General features: G+C 48.4%; 1 protein-coding gene across 1 annotated transcript; it reads right to left on the bottom strand.

Moving 5' to 3' along the window:
• Positions 1 to 1,328: 1,328 nt before the first annotated feature.
• Positions 1,329 to 3,850, bottom strand: SOD3 (superoxide dismutase 3). Its single transcript, XM_003428558.4, has 2 exons — positions 3,698 to 3,850; positions 1,329 to 2,319 (listed from the first exon to the last, which is right to left on the bottom strand). Exon 2 carries the CDS (start codon positions 2,259 to 2,261, stop codon positions 1,527 to 1,529), a length of 735 nt encoding a protein of 244 aa, XP_003428606.2. The 5' UTR covers positions 2,262 to 2,319; positions 3,698 to 3,850; the 3' UTR covers positions 1,329 to 1,526.
• Between the last annotated feature and the right edge of the window lie 11,361 nt (positions 3,851 to 15,211).

Genomic DNA, 15,211 nt, shown 5'->3' on the forward strand with positions numbered 1-15,211 from the left:
TAAGTGCTTAACGAATAACCATTAAAAAAACAACTCTCCCAAGTGCTAACAGTGCTCTGCACACAGTAAATAGTACCATTGTTAAATATCGCTGCTTTTCAAACCCAACTGGGTCCAATCAAAGATTTTAAAATAACAGTTGAAGTTGCAGTCAGTGTTAAAAATAACCATTGGTCCTGGTTTCTGACTGGGGCTCAATTTGACTGACGGTTTGGGAGCCGTCGAGAAATGTAGCTACGGAAAGAAAATCGGTGCGAAAGACCGGAGCTAGGAAGTAGTTCAGTGAGGGCACAGAGTTCCGGGTTTTTGAATTAGACAGAACTGAGGTATGGCTGAGGATGATTTCTACGGTCTCGCTCGACAGCGAATCTTAATCTGAGTCTGTAGCTACCGTGTCTCGGCTCTCGGGGCCGTTAGATGCCTCGACTCCCTCAGGAAGCAGGGGCGGGATGTGAATTCAGCTCCAACCAATACTTAGATTGTGAGCCCCGTTTTGGTCGGTGACTGTGTCTGATCGGATTACACGCGTATAACCCATCACTTAGTACAGTGCTTGGCGCAAAGTAAGCATTTAACAAATACCAGTTATTATTAGGCTTGGAGGCTCAACGGTTCTGTTTCTAAACTTATGTTTGGCCCAGTCTGTCGGCCCGCCCTTGGTCTTGCCTTCCCCACCCTTAAAACGGGCAACCTGGTCCTATTTCCCCAACAGCAAACCCTCCTCTTCTCTCGCCTCCGTCCTCCTCCCTGCCCCACCTTTCCAAGGAGACCCTAGGGAAGAGCATGAAACATGGAAATGCTCAGCAGTGTGCTCTGTCAATCCATTTTCAGCCCACTGCATTCCACCCTACCTGAGTAGTAAACACACTCAAGAACCTGACTGAATTGAAAGGTTTAGGCTTGGGGGAGGGAAGAAATTTTTTTTATAACCTTAGGTGCCTACACCTTAGGGGAAATGCCTCTGTTCCCCCCCTGTCCCCAGCCCCCAGACTTTTTGAGTGGGACTCGCAGCCTCGCTCCTCCCAGGTCTCGAATGAGATTTGAGAGTTTCCGTGTCGTGCTGAAAAGACCCAAAATGGTGGTGGCTTTCTGGCCTACTAGCCCCTTGAAATCTGACCCGCCCCCCACTTCCCAGAGAGTTGGTACCTATGGTCTTCAGCCTTGAGTATGTGGTAAGGTCCTCCAGGGTTTCCAAAGAAAAACTAAGTCGAATAAACTGTAAACTCGTTCTGGGCAGGCAACACTTCTACTAACTCTTGTACCGTGCTCTCCCAAGTGCTTAGTACAGTGCTCTGTCCACAGTAAGCACCCAATAAATACCACTGATCAATCGATAGATAGAAACTCTCTTTAATTGTGGGTGAGGAGGAGGGAACAGAGGAGCAAGTTGCCATTTCCATTCGATGCCTTTTATCGTGCAATATAGGGCATACGGAGTTTCCTAAGAAGCAAAGCAGCTCCCAGTGCAGAGGTGAAAGCAACTATTGAGTTGAGTTGAGCAACTATGAGAAGTGCCGCGGGTGGGCTCAGGCCGTCTTGCACTCGCTCTCCCGCCTCTTCTTCCTCCGCTCGTTGATCTCGAGGGCCTTTTTATCCCACGACTCCCGGCCGCAGATCCCGATGACGCAACAGGCCAGCCGCTTCCCGGCGTTCCCGTGCTCCTGGCTGCCCTTGTTCCCACCCTTGCCGAGGTCATCATCCCGCTCGTGCACCACGATGGAGCGGCCCAGGATGGAGTATGGGCCGAAGAGCGAGGCCAGCAGGTTGGTCCGGTAACGCTTGATCTTGCCTTCCCTAGGCAGGAAGTTCCCGAAGTCCCCCGGGTGCTGAGGGTGTGGTTTGGAGAAGGGGTTGTAGTGACTAGAAGCCCCATCACAACCGTTGCTCATATCCCCAAACTTGTGGACGTGGATGGCCCGGCCGGTCCCGTTGCCCACGGTGGGGAAGCCGTTCAGGTCGAAGATGGCCTCCAGCCTTCCGTCCGGGTACTGTTGCCTGAAGAGCACCCGGCCGGTGACCCGCGGCTGGTCGGCCTCCAGAATGGAGGACGGTTTGACCTCGCAAGCCGCGTACACCGGATCCTCGTCGCTGCCGTTGGCCGTCACCGGCTTCACCATGTACAGCTTGTTCCACAGGTCCGTCACCTTCTGGTAGATGGCGTTCACCTGGTTTTCCGGGTCCTCCCCGTTCGCGCCCTGCCCTGCGGCGGCCCAGAAGGCACAGGTGGCCAGGATGAGGGCGGGGCCCAGGGTGGGGGACATGGTGAGCCCCGAGGGGACCCTGCCAAGCGCGAGGAGCGGACGGGACGGGCGGGAGCTCCTGTGGGATGAGGAGGAAACTGGATTTGGAAACGGGGGCATCCAATCGACAGCAAAGAGATATTAACAAATTGGCAGAGGTACAGCTGGGGTGGTGGGCAAGCCCACCTTTCTAGGTTGTCCTTAACCCTCCTCTCTTCTCCTACTTACATTTCTTTTAGTGTGAATCTTCCCCGCCAGTTCGTAAGTCCCTCAAGGGCAGGGATCCTGTCCACCAGCTCTATAATAATTGCGGTATTTGTTAAATGCTTGCTTTGTGCCATACACTGTACTAAGCGCTAGGGTGGATCCAAGTAGATGGGGTTGGACACAGTCCATGTCTCACGTGGGGCTCACAGTCTTAATCCCCATTTTAGAGATGATGTAAGTGAGGCACAGAGAGGTGAAGTGACTTGCCCAAGGTCACGCAACAGGTAAATGGCAAAGTCAGGATTAGAACTCAGGTCCCCTGACTCCCAGGCCCATGCTCTATCCAACAGGCCATACTCTCCCAAGCGCTGATAAATACCATCGATCAATTCTTCACCCACAAAGGTCTTGGGGGCCGTGCACTGGCTAACACCTTCCACGAGCCCTTTTGGCACCCCGATCCTTTAACCATTTTCTGCAAACTCCAAGAGGCCCCTCGCCTTGCTGCAGCTTCCATAGCTGGGATAGGCTCTGCAATGGAATATTCTTCCTTGGGAAATTTCTTTACCTCCCTTTGTAAAAGCCACCCCCTCTGGGAAGTCTTCTGCGATTGCCATCTCCCTGACCGCATCGCTCTATCCGTCTCCCTTAACATTTTCAGTTTTATCGATTCCTTTTCTCTGCACTTGGGCCGTCACCGGTGGCACCTGTGCTTTGGCTCTTGTTCCCGTTGGACATATACACAGTCTGGGTCTGTCCGACTCCCCCGTTAAATTATAAGATCCTCAAGGGTGGAGACTGTGTCCTCTCCTTTTGATCTCGACCTGCACACCACACCACTCAGTCGCCACACGGATGATAGCCATGTGACTGTTTTCTGGATAAATGATGCACCTAGCGGAACACACGAGAACCAACTGCCCTCTCCACCGCAACGCTCCTGCTTCAATAATGCTCCAAACAGGTTGATGTCAATAAAGTGAGTTTTTAAAAAAGGAAAAGAAAGGACAAGAATCCAGTGGGGCTGAACACTGCCGATCGAGAGACAGAAATGGCTACTCTTTCTCCCTCCCTCTGCTGCCCCGGACCAATCTCTCTTTAAAAATCTCTCCCGAGCTCCGCGGCCAACCCAGTGAAACCTCTGACTCAAAGCAGGAGAGCAACAGGAAATATCCCTGTCCTGTTGATTTTCCCTGAGGCGCCGCCAGTGCTCTGCTGGGAAGTAAAATCAGCCGGAATGGCCGGCTTACCTTTCTAGCTCTGGCCGAGGTGTGCTCTCCACCAGGCTGCAGTGGAAAGCAAAGGGCGCAGTGGACTTTGCCGGTTGGCTTCCAGGCGGAGTCTGAGGGGGTCTGGCTGCTGGTGCAAGTTAAGTCACACTGGACCAGGGGTGTGGTCAGCAGGCGGAAGCCCAGCAGGGAAGTTTCTAACTGGACTGCTCCAAGGAAGGAACTGCTGCCTGAGTTCTTGCTTGGCCTGACTTCCTGTTCCCCCTGAGTGGACAGTCTGTTGGGCATTTCCCACGCATGAATTCCCCGGTGTTTGATCCCGGGGTCAGCCTGTGACCTTCAGCGAGCTGGCAGGGAAGAATGTGGCAAGCAAAATACCTTGCTCTGACCTGGCACAATGGCCTCTTTATTGAGGGAGCCTTCATTTCTTCTGCTGCTGAATTCTTTCATTATTGAGGTGCTCTTCAAGATGCCACAGCTTTCATGTGGAAATATTTGCCCCCTCCCAGCCCCCACTGGCATTTTCTCACTGACAGTGATGTTGTTTTGCAGAAATGTTAAATATTATTGTGAAAGACCACAGCAGGATGCAGGGCCCCCCAACAACGTCAGGCTGAGTGATCTAGTGAGGAGGGTCTGCATCTGGAAAAGGGGATTCTAGTCCCAGCTTGGCTTGCTCTGTGCCCTTGAGCAAATTACTTAACCTCTCTGGGCCTCTATTTCTTTGTCTGTAAATTAACATGAGGTGAAAATAAATAATGCCTTTTCACGAGGATAAATGAAATGTTTTGAGCTAAATGAAATGATTGATGTGAGATGGTTTTGGAAAATTAAAAAGTACTATAGAGAGTCAAGGCTTTATCATTATTCTTAAATTATTTTTATATTATTATTATATAGAAGAGGTAGGGGGGTTGGGAATGCAAAAAGACCCATCTCCCACACCTCTGATTCTGCCTCCACCCTGGATGATTGTGGTTTTTATGGTTATGGTATTTGTTAAGCACTTACCATGTGTCCTCCTAAGTACTAAAGTAAATAGGTAATCAGATTGGATACAGTTTCTGTCCCGGATGGGACTCACGGTTTAAAGAGGAGGGAGAACAGGTACTTGATCCTGATTTTAAAGTTGAGGAAACTGAGGTATAGAGAAGTTTAATGACTCGCTCAAGGTCATCCAGCAAGCAGTTGACAGAGCTGAGGCTTGAATCCAGGTCCTCTGACTCCTAGACCCGGGCTCTTTCCACTAGGCCACGCTGCTTTTCCTTGTCCCCGCTGACAATCTCCCTTTCTGGTTTCTTTCCTCTCCTCTCCTCACCCTGATTATCAGCTTTTCCCTGAGAGTCCATTCCCTCTTTCTACCCTCTCCCCCCACCCAAGTACCGTTACCCAAATTCCACTTGAGCCAGAGTAGAGTCTTCAGGAGAGTTCAGCTCACTCCCCACACTCCATTATAGGCTTCCCTGAATGTGAGGGATGCTGGAAATCATCAGTCGCCTTTCCCAGGGAGAAAGGGATATTTGATCTGCTCTCGTGTCCCCAGAAGCCTGCTCAGGTGCCCTGGAGTTCTCAACAGAGAATAGGAACTGTCAGAGCAGCGTTAGCATTTCCTGTCATTTTCTAGTCCTCCAAGACCCGAGACAAGGGACTTCCTGTCACCCACCAATTAGGGAGCCAGTCATCTGGCCTCTCAACTAGTCCACCCTCCATTTCATATGGATCTGGCGCCAGATGCCTTTATGACCTGTATTTTTATTTCCAAACACTGGCATCCCTCTGTCATGGCTCCTGCGCCAAGTTCCAGGCTTCAGAAAGAGCCACGAACCATAAAGAACCATTTTGTAACCTGCTAAATGTATGCAGCAAAACGAATGTCAGCTGCTTTTGACTCCGCAAAGGGAAAGTCCAGCATTCTCAACTGCCGGGTGTGGGTACCCTGATCTCGGTTATAAATTGGGGATCTCAGAACCAGGGGCCAGGATCCCTCATTATATGGGATCTCAGATGAGAGTGTGTCGACTCGGGCATATGCTTACTCTGGCCCGGGGCCCTCGACTACATTCCCAGTGCTTCCCAGGCTGTCCATACGTGACATCAGAACAAAGCCCAGGTTGGAATGATTTAGAAGAGAGGTTTGGTGGTGAGGAGGGCATGTTTTTATCGGGAGAACAACCAGCTAGCTTCATTCCTCCCCGACAGGACTGAAAGAGAAATGGGTTTCCCCTCTTGTGGAAGCAGTGAGGGTTAGTTCTCTGGAAGGGTTAGTCATTCCCTGTGTGTCAGGAGAGTCCTGACTAAGCCAATGAGAGGTGTTCACTCTGGAACAGATGCTGAAGGAGGTGGATGGGTTTTCTTCCCTGCAGCTCTTAGGGGAGAAATCCTCATCTGCCTTGGGTGATTTCAGTTTAACCCTTCCTGATGTCAGAGGGCTGGTAGTAGGTAAGATCACTCTGGAACATCAATAATGATCCATCCATAATTAGTCAATAATAATAGTGGCATTTGTTAAGCACTTACTCTGTGCCAAGCACTGTGCTAAGTGGTGGGGTGCATTCAAGATAATCAGACACAGTCCCTGTCCCACATGGGGCTCATAATCTAAGAGGAAGGAGAACGCGTATTTAATCTCCAGTTTACAGATGAGGAAACTAAGGCACAGAAGTTCAGTGATGTGTCGAAATTCACCCAGCAGGCAAATGGTGGAACCAAGACTACAAACCTAGTCCACAGGATCCACAGGATCCACAGGATGATTTTAGGGCAGATTGCTGGCAGGGGAGAGAGAAGCAAAATCCCCATCTCTGTCCTTTCATTCACCATCGCAACCTTCCCTGCAGTTTAAACGGATCCCAATATTGAGTTGATTAAGTGCTTTCATTGTGTGAAGCTCTGTACTAAGTACTGGGAAGAATCTGTGGGCATTGATTCAAATGCTCTCTCACCCTCAGGGGGCTCACCATCTAAGAGCAGAGAGGGCAGGCAACCAGGGGGAAATGACAAGCTAAATTCAACTATTTAGAAGAAATTATAGTTTATTCCTCAACTCCTTCTCACTGTTCTGATCTGAACCAGCCCCTTCCCTTGCCCATCTCAAGTGACAAGCACCGAAGGCTTCCGGACAGACGGCGCCTGCGCTTTCCTCAAGTGCAAGACTTCCAATAATGGGTGGCCCACACCTTCTCCTGGTGGCCCGTTCCAGATGTCTGTTAACTCCAAAGCCATTTCCTCCATTCAGTCCTGGGCAGACACGGAGAGTGTTGACTCCCTCCTGATGAAGCTATGCTAGAGGCGGACTGGGAGATTGGGGTTGATCGGGCTATACATTCTCCTCAAGCCCCAGTCTCCAGCTGCTCCTCAGCAGCCAAGAGACAAAGACAAGTAGTACAGTTCTGCTTCTCCAGGAGCCTGTCTGTGGGGTTTACTTCCCAGCTGTGCTTTAACCACTTTAACCAAGAGCTGAAGTCTGCTCTTGAAGCATTGGTGCTTCAGCCAAGTAACAGAGTTAATGTAATAAAGCCAGGGGACCCTCAGTGTCTAACTCTGGCTGGCTAACATGGCGTAATGGGAAACTGGCGTCAGGGCAGGCCCAAATTCACCCCTATCTGGGCACTGTAGGTTAAGGCTGGGCATTTGCATACCTCCTCCCCTTCCTCTTTCTCTGGAGCTACTGAGAGGGCCTCTGTGGGTGCGGGTGGTCCCCTCATGGCAATCTAGCAGTTCAAACGAGGTAATGCCCAAATTTGGCAATGCCCAGATCCTGCCAGGGACCGTGAGACCTGGTCCCCTGGATTGTAAGATTCCCTGAGAAACTGTAAACTTCCCAACCTGATTGTAAATGCCTAGATCAACTAGAAGTTAGTCCACTAGACTGAAAGCTCTTCCACTAGACTGTAAACTCTTCAGCCAGATTACAACTCTCCTTCTCGTCCTCCACATTCAGAATTGAAACTCCCACTCAAGACTAAGCTCCTACATTAGATTGTAAATTCCTCACGGGCAGGGATCGTGTCTACCGACTTGACTGTACTTTCCCAAGTTCTTAGTACAGTGCTTAGCACACAGTAAGCGTTCAATAAATGGCACTGATTGATTGATCATTCACTAATAATAATTGTGATATTTGTTTCCTGCTTATTATGCGCCAAGCACCATAGTAAGCACTGGGGCAAATGAAAGATAATCAGGTGGGACATGGTTCCTGACTCACATGGGGTCCTCACTCTAAAGGGGAAGGACAGCATGGCCTAGTGGATAGAGCACAGGCCTGGGAGTCAGAAGAACCTGGGTCCTAATCCTGGCTCTGCCACAGGTCTGCTGTGTGACCCTGTGCAAGTCACTTCACTTGTCTGAACCTCAGTTACCTCGTCTGTAGAATGGGGATTACTACTGTGAGCTCCATGTGGAACACAGACTATGGTGTGCTTAGCTTGTATTTACCCCAGAGCTTAATACAGTGCCTGGAACATAGTAGGCACTTAACAAATACCAAAAAAAGCAGGTATTGAATTTCTATTTTGCAGATGAGGAAACTGAGGTACTGAGAAGTTAAGTGACTTGTCCAAGGTCACATACGCATTCGCTCTCAAAGGGACCTTGCTTCCCTCTAAGTCAATCAATCAATTAATCAATCAACTGTATTGAGTGCTTACTGTGTGCAGAGCCCTGTTCTAAGCGCTTGGAAGAGCACAACAGAGTCGGTAGGCATGTTCCCAGCCCACGATGTGTTGACAGTCTAGAGTCTGCAGTTTACAGTCAGCTCCCTGAGTGCTTGCTGAGGCTGTGGTTCAGAAGGGAAAGGCCCTTCCTTATCAGTCCGTCCCCTCGTTCAGCTATGGTCACTCATGGCCACTCCCACCTTGGGGTTCCCCATCCCTCCAGAGAGCTTTAGAGACTATTATAGAAACCAACCTGATCATTCTGGAGAAAGCACCCCCGACCCCACTGGCACCCAGAGGGAGGGCTGGCTTAAGCTTCTATTTCCCCAGCCCGGATTGGGACCAAGAGAATTTCTCCAGGCAGAAGCCTGAGTTTCGTTTCTAGGCCCCAAGAGGCACAAGTTTCTTTTGCAAAGTCCCTACGTCATACCCGACCTCAAAGGCCGGGACGGCGTCTCTGAAGAGAAGGTTATGGAGAATAATGAAACCGCAGGCTTCAAAGCGAAGCCCTCGGCCACTCCAGCGCGCTTGGCCGGCCACGGGAGGAGAATGGATGGCTCCCGGATGCCAAAGCAATTGCTGGGCAGTGAACTGGAGGAACGGCGGGTGGGCACAGACTTTGCCTCCGGGGCGACCCGCCTGGGGTCGGAAGCGGCGGGGGGGTGGTGGGGGCGGCAGTGCTTCCTTCTCATTTCTCTCCCCTGCTCATGGCTGGACCCCTGGAGTTGGGTGATGGGCACAGCTGACATAATGGGAAATAATAACGATGACATTTGTAAAGTGCTTAGTATGTGTCGAGCACTGGAGATACAAATTGATCAGGTTGGACAAAGTCCATGTCCCACCTGGTGCTCGCAGCCTTAATCCCCATTTTGCATATGAGGTAACTGAGGACCAGAGAAGTCAAGTGACTTTCCCAAGGTCACACAGCAGACGAGTGCTGGAATCGGGATTAGAACCCAGGTCTTCCTGACTCCCAAGCCCGAACTCTATTCACTAGGCCATGTTATTTCTGGATATGGAAATGGAAATGGAAGCCAGAGATCAGTACAGTCCCTGTCGAAAGGAAAGTCCATCACCGCTGCCCAGCCCAGGCTCGTTTATGGCTCTGGTGGGCCCAAGGCGGTGGATCCAGTGGTGGAGAAGTTTGCATCTGCCCTCCATCAGCCTGCTTTCCTCCCTCCAGTGGCCGAGTTAAGAGCGGAGTTGGAGACGGGGTGGGCGATTGGGAGGAACTCTACAGGGAGCCATGACCCTGAGGTAAAGAGACCCCGCTTTCAGCAGTCTGCATGTTTCCCCACCCCCAAAAAATATTAGAGGGAAAAGCTGTTAAATCCTCCGGTTATACAGATTTCCATCCAGTTCCTCTATCAACACTATTATAATGTATTCTCCCAGTGTTTAATACAGTCCTCTCTATACCATAAGCACTCGGGAAATATGATTGATTGTCTTAAGTAAAGATGGAGAAAGGCAGGCCTCAGTCTCACTGCAGGAATCATTCAGGGATCTGAAGATGAGGCTCAGAGGAAGAGGCTCTCTGGGGGAAAGGGTTAGAACCACAGATTCAGGCCCAAGAAAGAGAGTCCGTTAGGGAGAGGGGCCAGACCTAGGAGTCTCAGTGTCCAATAAAAGGATGTCAACGTCAGGGATCTGAGGAGATCGAATCAATCAATGATGTGGAAAGCAGCGTGGTCTAGTGTAAAGAACAGAAAACTGGAAGTCAGGAGACCTGGTTTATAATCCCGGCTCCACCACTTGCCTGATGTGGAACCTTAAGTCACTCAATTACTCTGTGCCTCGCTTTCTTCATCTTTAGAAAGGGGAGTCAATACTTGTTCTGCCTCCTACTTAGACCATTAGTGCCATCTGGGACAGGGACTGTGTCTGACCTGCTTATCTTATATCTAACCCAGGGTTAGTACCGTACCAAGCACATAGTAAGCACTTACTAAACAAATATTATTATTGTTACTGGCATTTTTGAGCACTTACTCTGTGCTGAGCACTGTACTAAGCTCTTGGAAGTCCCCTCTTCACTACTGATATGTCACCAGACATCTTTACGTCTGGTCTTATTTTGAAAAGCACAGTCGCTATTTAAATTCTGTGAGTTTCTGCGAAGAACCTTCGCACATATGTCCTTATGACCCTCTGATTTGCATAATAATAACAATAATAATAACAATGTTGGTATTTGTTTAGCGCTTACTGTACGATAGAGTTGATAGGGATGATCCTCTCCCTGAAGGATTTTACAACCTAAGAGTTAGCAGTCAAGACAAGGGAGGATCTCCTCAAAGCTCAGTTCTATCATCGCTTTTAGGAGGCTTTGAAACACATGTCAGTTTGGCATTATAAGTGGAAGGAGGCAGTGTCCTATAAAGAACAACAGAAACCTATTTGGGCACTGGAGCCCTGAGCACTGATGCTAAAATATACACTGGGTAAATGGGGTGTGGAAAAATCATGACACGGTCGTCCTAATTGCTCTTGTCACGTCTCATGGTCTAGCTCAGGTCCCCGGTCGTTGGCCCCGCTTAAGGGTCTGATGTAGTGAGTCGGCCTGCAGAGGATTCTAGGATGTCAGTCGAGTGGCTGTGTTTTCTACTAGACAGTCCATGTTTCAGTTGGTCTGTCCCCTCTTCACTATTGACATGTCACCAGACATCTTTACATCTGGTCTTATTTTTAAAAGCGCAGTCGCTTTTTAAGTTCTGTGAGTTTCTGTGAAGAACCTTTGTGCATATGTCCTTATGACCCTCTGATTTGCATAATAATAACAATAATAATAACGATGTTGGTATTTGTTAAGCGCTTACTATGTGCAGAGCACTGTTCTAAGCGCGGGGGTAGATACAGGGTCATCGGATTGTCCCATGTGAGGCTCACAATCTAAATGCCCATTTTACAGATGAGGTAAGTGAGGCACAGAGAAGTTAAGTGACTTGCCCACAGTCACACAGCTGACAAGCGGCAGAGTCGGGATTCGAACCCATGACCCCTGATTCCCAAGCCCGGGCTCTTTCCACTGAGCCACGCTGCTTATGTTATGTCTGTTACTCCTGCTGAAGTAAATGCAGGGGTGGGTGTCATCTGATCAGTTCAGAAACAAACAAACAAAAAAACCCAAAACTTGAGAGAATCCAGGAACGGACAGAAATAGAAGCCCTCTTTGTTTCCACAAGGTAAATACACTCAGGTTTTTATTTTTGTTATTTGAAAGAGTTATCATTACTTCCTTATTTATGCAACTCGGGGGTTGGGGTTGGCAAAAGGGTTTCTGCATTTCTCTTGTGCCTTCTGTGGCCGCCCTAACAGTTAATGAGGAGTTAGCCATTAGGACCATAAGCTCCTCATGGTCAGAGACTGCATCTACCTTCTCCTATTGTATTCTCCCAAATGCTCAGTACAGTGCTCTGCACATTGTGAGCACTCAGTAAGTGTCACTGACTTTTTATGGTATTTATTAAGCACTTACTTTGTGCCAAGCACTGTGCTAAACACTGGGTTAGATACAATATAATCAGGTTGGACACCGTCCCTGTCCCATATAGGGCTCACACTCTTAATGCCCATTTTAGAGATGAAGAAACTGAGGTACAGAGAAGTTAAGTGACTTGCCCAAGGTCACCCAACAATCAAGAAGCAGCATGACCTACTGGATAGAGCACAGACTGGGGAGTCAGAAGGATCTGGGTTCTAATCCCTGATACGCCACTTGTCTGGTGTATGGTCTTGGGCAAGTCACTTAACCTCTCTATGCCTCAGTTATCTCATCTATAAAATGGGGATTAAGATTGTGAGCCCAGTGTAGGCACTGATTAGCTTGTATCTACCCCAGCATTTAGTTGCGGTGCCTGCCACATAAGCGGGCACACGGTAAGCTTTTAACAAATACCATTTTTTAAAAAGTGGTGGAATCAGAATTAGTACCCCGGTCCTCTGACTCCCAGGCCCGTGCTCTTTCCACTAGGCCACACTGCTTCTTCATGGATTGGTTGACTGAGAAGGAGAGACCTTGGCTGAAAAAGTTGGGGTAACCACAATTATCCTAGTGGCATATAAATCTTTCTTCTTAAGATTAAGGCCAGAGTGCTAAAAACCGCCGTGCTTTTTATTTTATTCTGGAGAAGGCCCTATTGTTCTGGCTGGATTACTGATCAATCCCGAGAAGGCAAAGTGCAAGTCTTTCCCAGGGATGGGCACACACTTGCCCAGCAGATGTCAACTCCGATTCTCGGGGAAATAAACTCTCTAGGATTTCACCACTTTCGGAGTTGCGGCTCAGACAATAGTGTCCGACTCACACTGAAGTGGGTACCTTCTCCAGGTGGATCAATCATTGCTTCTGGGAAGGGTTTTACTAACTCTGTTTTCTGGCCTTCCTTGCCCCATCTCCACCCTACTTCTCCCAAGTGCTCAGTACAGTGCTGTACACATAGTAAGTGCTCAGTAAATACCACTGATGGGCTATTTGAAATGACGAAGGGAGCTAGTTTGGGGATTAAATCAGAGACTAGATGGGTCCCTGCCCTGTCCCCAGGCTCCTGACTAAGGACTTCGATTGAATTCAGGATGCACGTGAGCAGTTATAGGGAAGTTAAAAAATCCCTGAAACCAGTTCCCTTACATAGCCCTCTGTGAGGCCTGGGGGGATAGATGTTCTATTAGCAGTAGTAATAGCATTTATTGAACACCCACTGGTGGCTATACACTCTACTAAACCCTTGGAAAGTACAGGTGGGAGAAGAGACATACTGCCCTGCCCACAAGGAGTTTACACTCTAATGGAGCAGGTAGACATTTTTATGTAGAGAGGAATCAAAATACATAATTGAATGCGCAACTGAATAAACATTTCTATATAAGTGCCAAGGAGAAGCCTAAGAAGGAACATAAAGGCTAGGGGTTGGGTGATGGGCTTATATGACCCGGGTGCCGGGAATTGATCTGGGAAGGCTTGCTGAAGGAGGATTTCCGGAGGGCTTTGAATATGGGAAGTGTTATGGTTTGTCGGATTTGGGGGGAAGTAAGTTCCAAGCCAGGGGAAAGCAGAAATGAGGTGATGGAAGCCAGAGTTGAGAGCAAGGTAGAGTTAGAAGGTTCACTTTGGAGGAATGAAGGTTGGGGAATAGCCAGTGAAGAGAGCAGATATGTGCGATGAGTTGGTGGAGCCTTGAAACCAGCTGGGAGGAGTTTTTCTTTGATGTGATATGCCAGCAGAGGCTTTGAAGAAGAGAGAGAGGATTCTCTGCCTCACACATTTCTGGATCATGTAGTCCCAGAAGCACTATTCAGTGGACAAATAGCATAACTAGGACTACAGCTCCCAGAAGCCCTGTGGGGGAGCCACGATCATGGAGCTCCATGCCTCTATCACTACTGATGTGAAGTGTCCCCCACTAGGCCTGTGCCATAATGAGGAAATCTGCAAAGGTGGGGAACCTCTCAATCAATCAACCCATCACTGGTATTTACTGAGCACTTACTACGCGCAGAGCGCTGTACTAAGTGTGTGGGAGAGGACAAGCCAACAGAATTAGCAGCCACATTCCCTGCCCATAACGAGTTTACAGTGTAGAAGGGGAGCTAGACATTAACATGCAAGCTAGACATTACTATGCGCTCTCAAGAGTGTGCAATTTCACAACTTCCCTCTCTCTGCGGTGGCCTCTATCTCCATGGGAGCCACCGAAAATATCCTTTGACCTCTCCCCTGCAGGTGGAGGAACTGAGAACTAGAAAGGTCAGCAGAGTGCTGGAACACCCATTTCACTGACTCCCAGGCCAACCAGCCATGTGTTGTGGGCTAACACTGCCTCACAAATACTGCCTTACCAGAGTGGGGCTGGGGTAGAGTCGTCCTCTCAGATCAGTGACCTTTGGGCCCAGAGAAATCTATTCCAGAAATCTGAGAATGTCCCAGATGGCATTCCTCTTCCCAGCACCAACACTCAAACCCGTGTCTGTTCTATTTGTCTTTTATCTACTACGGGACCTGACACAATCCTTGGCACAAAGTAAGTGCTTAAATACCACTATTATCATTACAATCATAGTGTATCATAATATGATTCATTATTATAATTATAAAATAATACCGCTCATTGTACTCTGTGCTGTTTGCTTTTAGACTAGAGGAAATTTAAAAAGGCACAAGTGTTTCTCCATGGCCTAAGAAGCTTTGATGGCCACCTGTAACTGGATTTTGACATTATTTAATCTAAATATGCTGATTATTTTTTATCATGATTTAGGCCCCGGGATCCAGATGAGGTGTTAGCTGTGAGTCTTAATTATGTGATTTTTGTTGTCTTCATTAAGCCCAGATTCTAAATCTTATTTGCCCCCTGAAATTCCAGAAATTCCCATTACTCTTCTGACCTTAACGTCTTTGGGCTTCCTGCAGTTTTCACAATCATATCAAGGAAGTGAAGTGCCCCCGCGGAGAATCAGATGAGAATGACTTACACACTCGGGAGAGTTTGATTCCTCTTTGAAATTCTCTTCTATTTTAATATTTGGTATTTAGTCTCAAGCTCTTAGAAAGTGCATTTCACGCTCCAAGCGCATTACAAACACTGACTAATTTTTAATTGTTGAAGGCAGATCATCTATCAGCAGAAAGTTGTGGCTTTGACAGGGAAAGCGAAAATTGGAAAATAAAGCAGCTATCATTGCTCCTTAAAAGTATCTCAGCTAAGCAAGGAGTTACGCTGCATACACAGTGCTCTGATCGTTTCAATAATTGGGTGTACTCTGCCTCTTTCCTCTGCTCAGACTGAAGAAGCAGAGACTGTACCCTTTTCTAAAATCCTTCTCTTTATTCTTGCCCTGGTTTCTAGTACCAACCCCAAGTCCCACGCCAAGATCGATC

This window comes from Ornithorhynchus anatinus, chromosome 18 (genome assembly GCF_004115215.2).
Source record: "Ornithorhynchus anatinus isolate Pmale09 chromosome 18, mOrnAna1.pri.v4, whole genome shotgun sequence".
In the NCBI taxonomy this organism is placed as follows: domain Eukaryota; kingdom Metazoa; phylum Chordata; class Mammalia; order Monotremata; family Ornithorhynchidae; genus Ornithorhynchus; species Ornithorhynchus anatinus.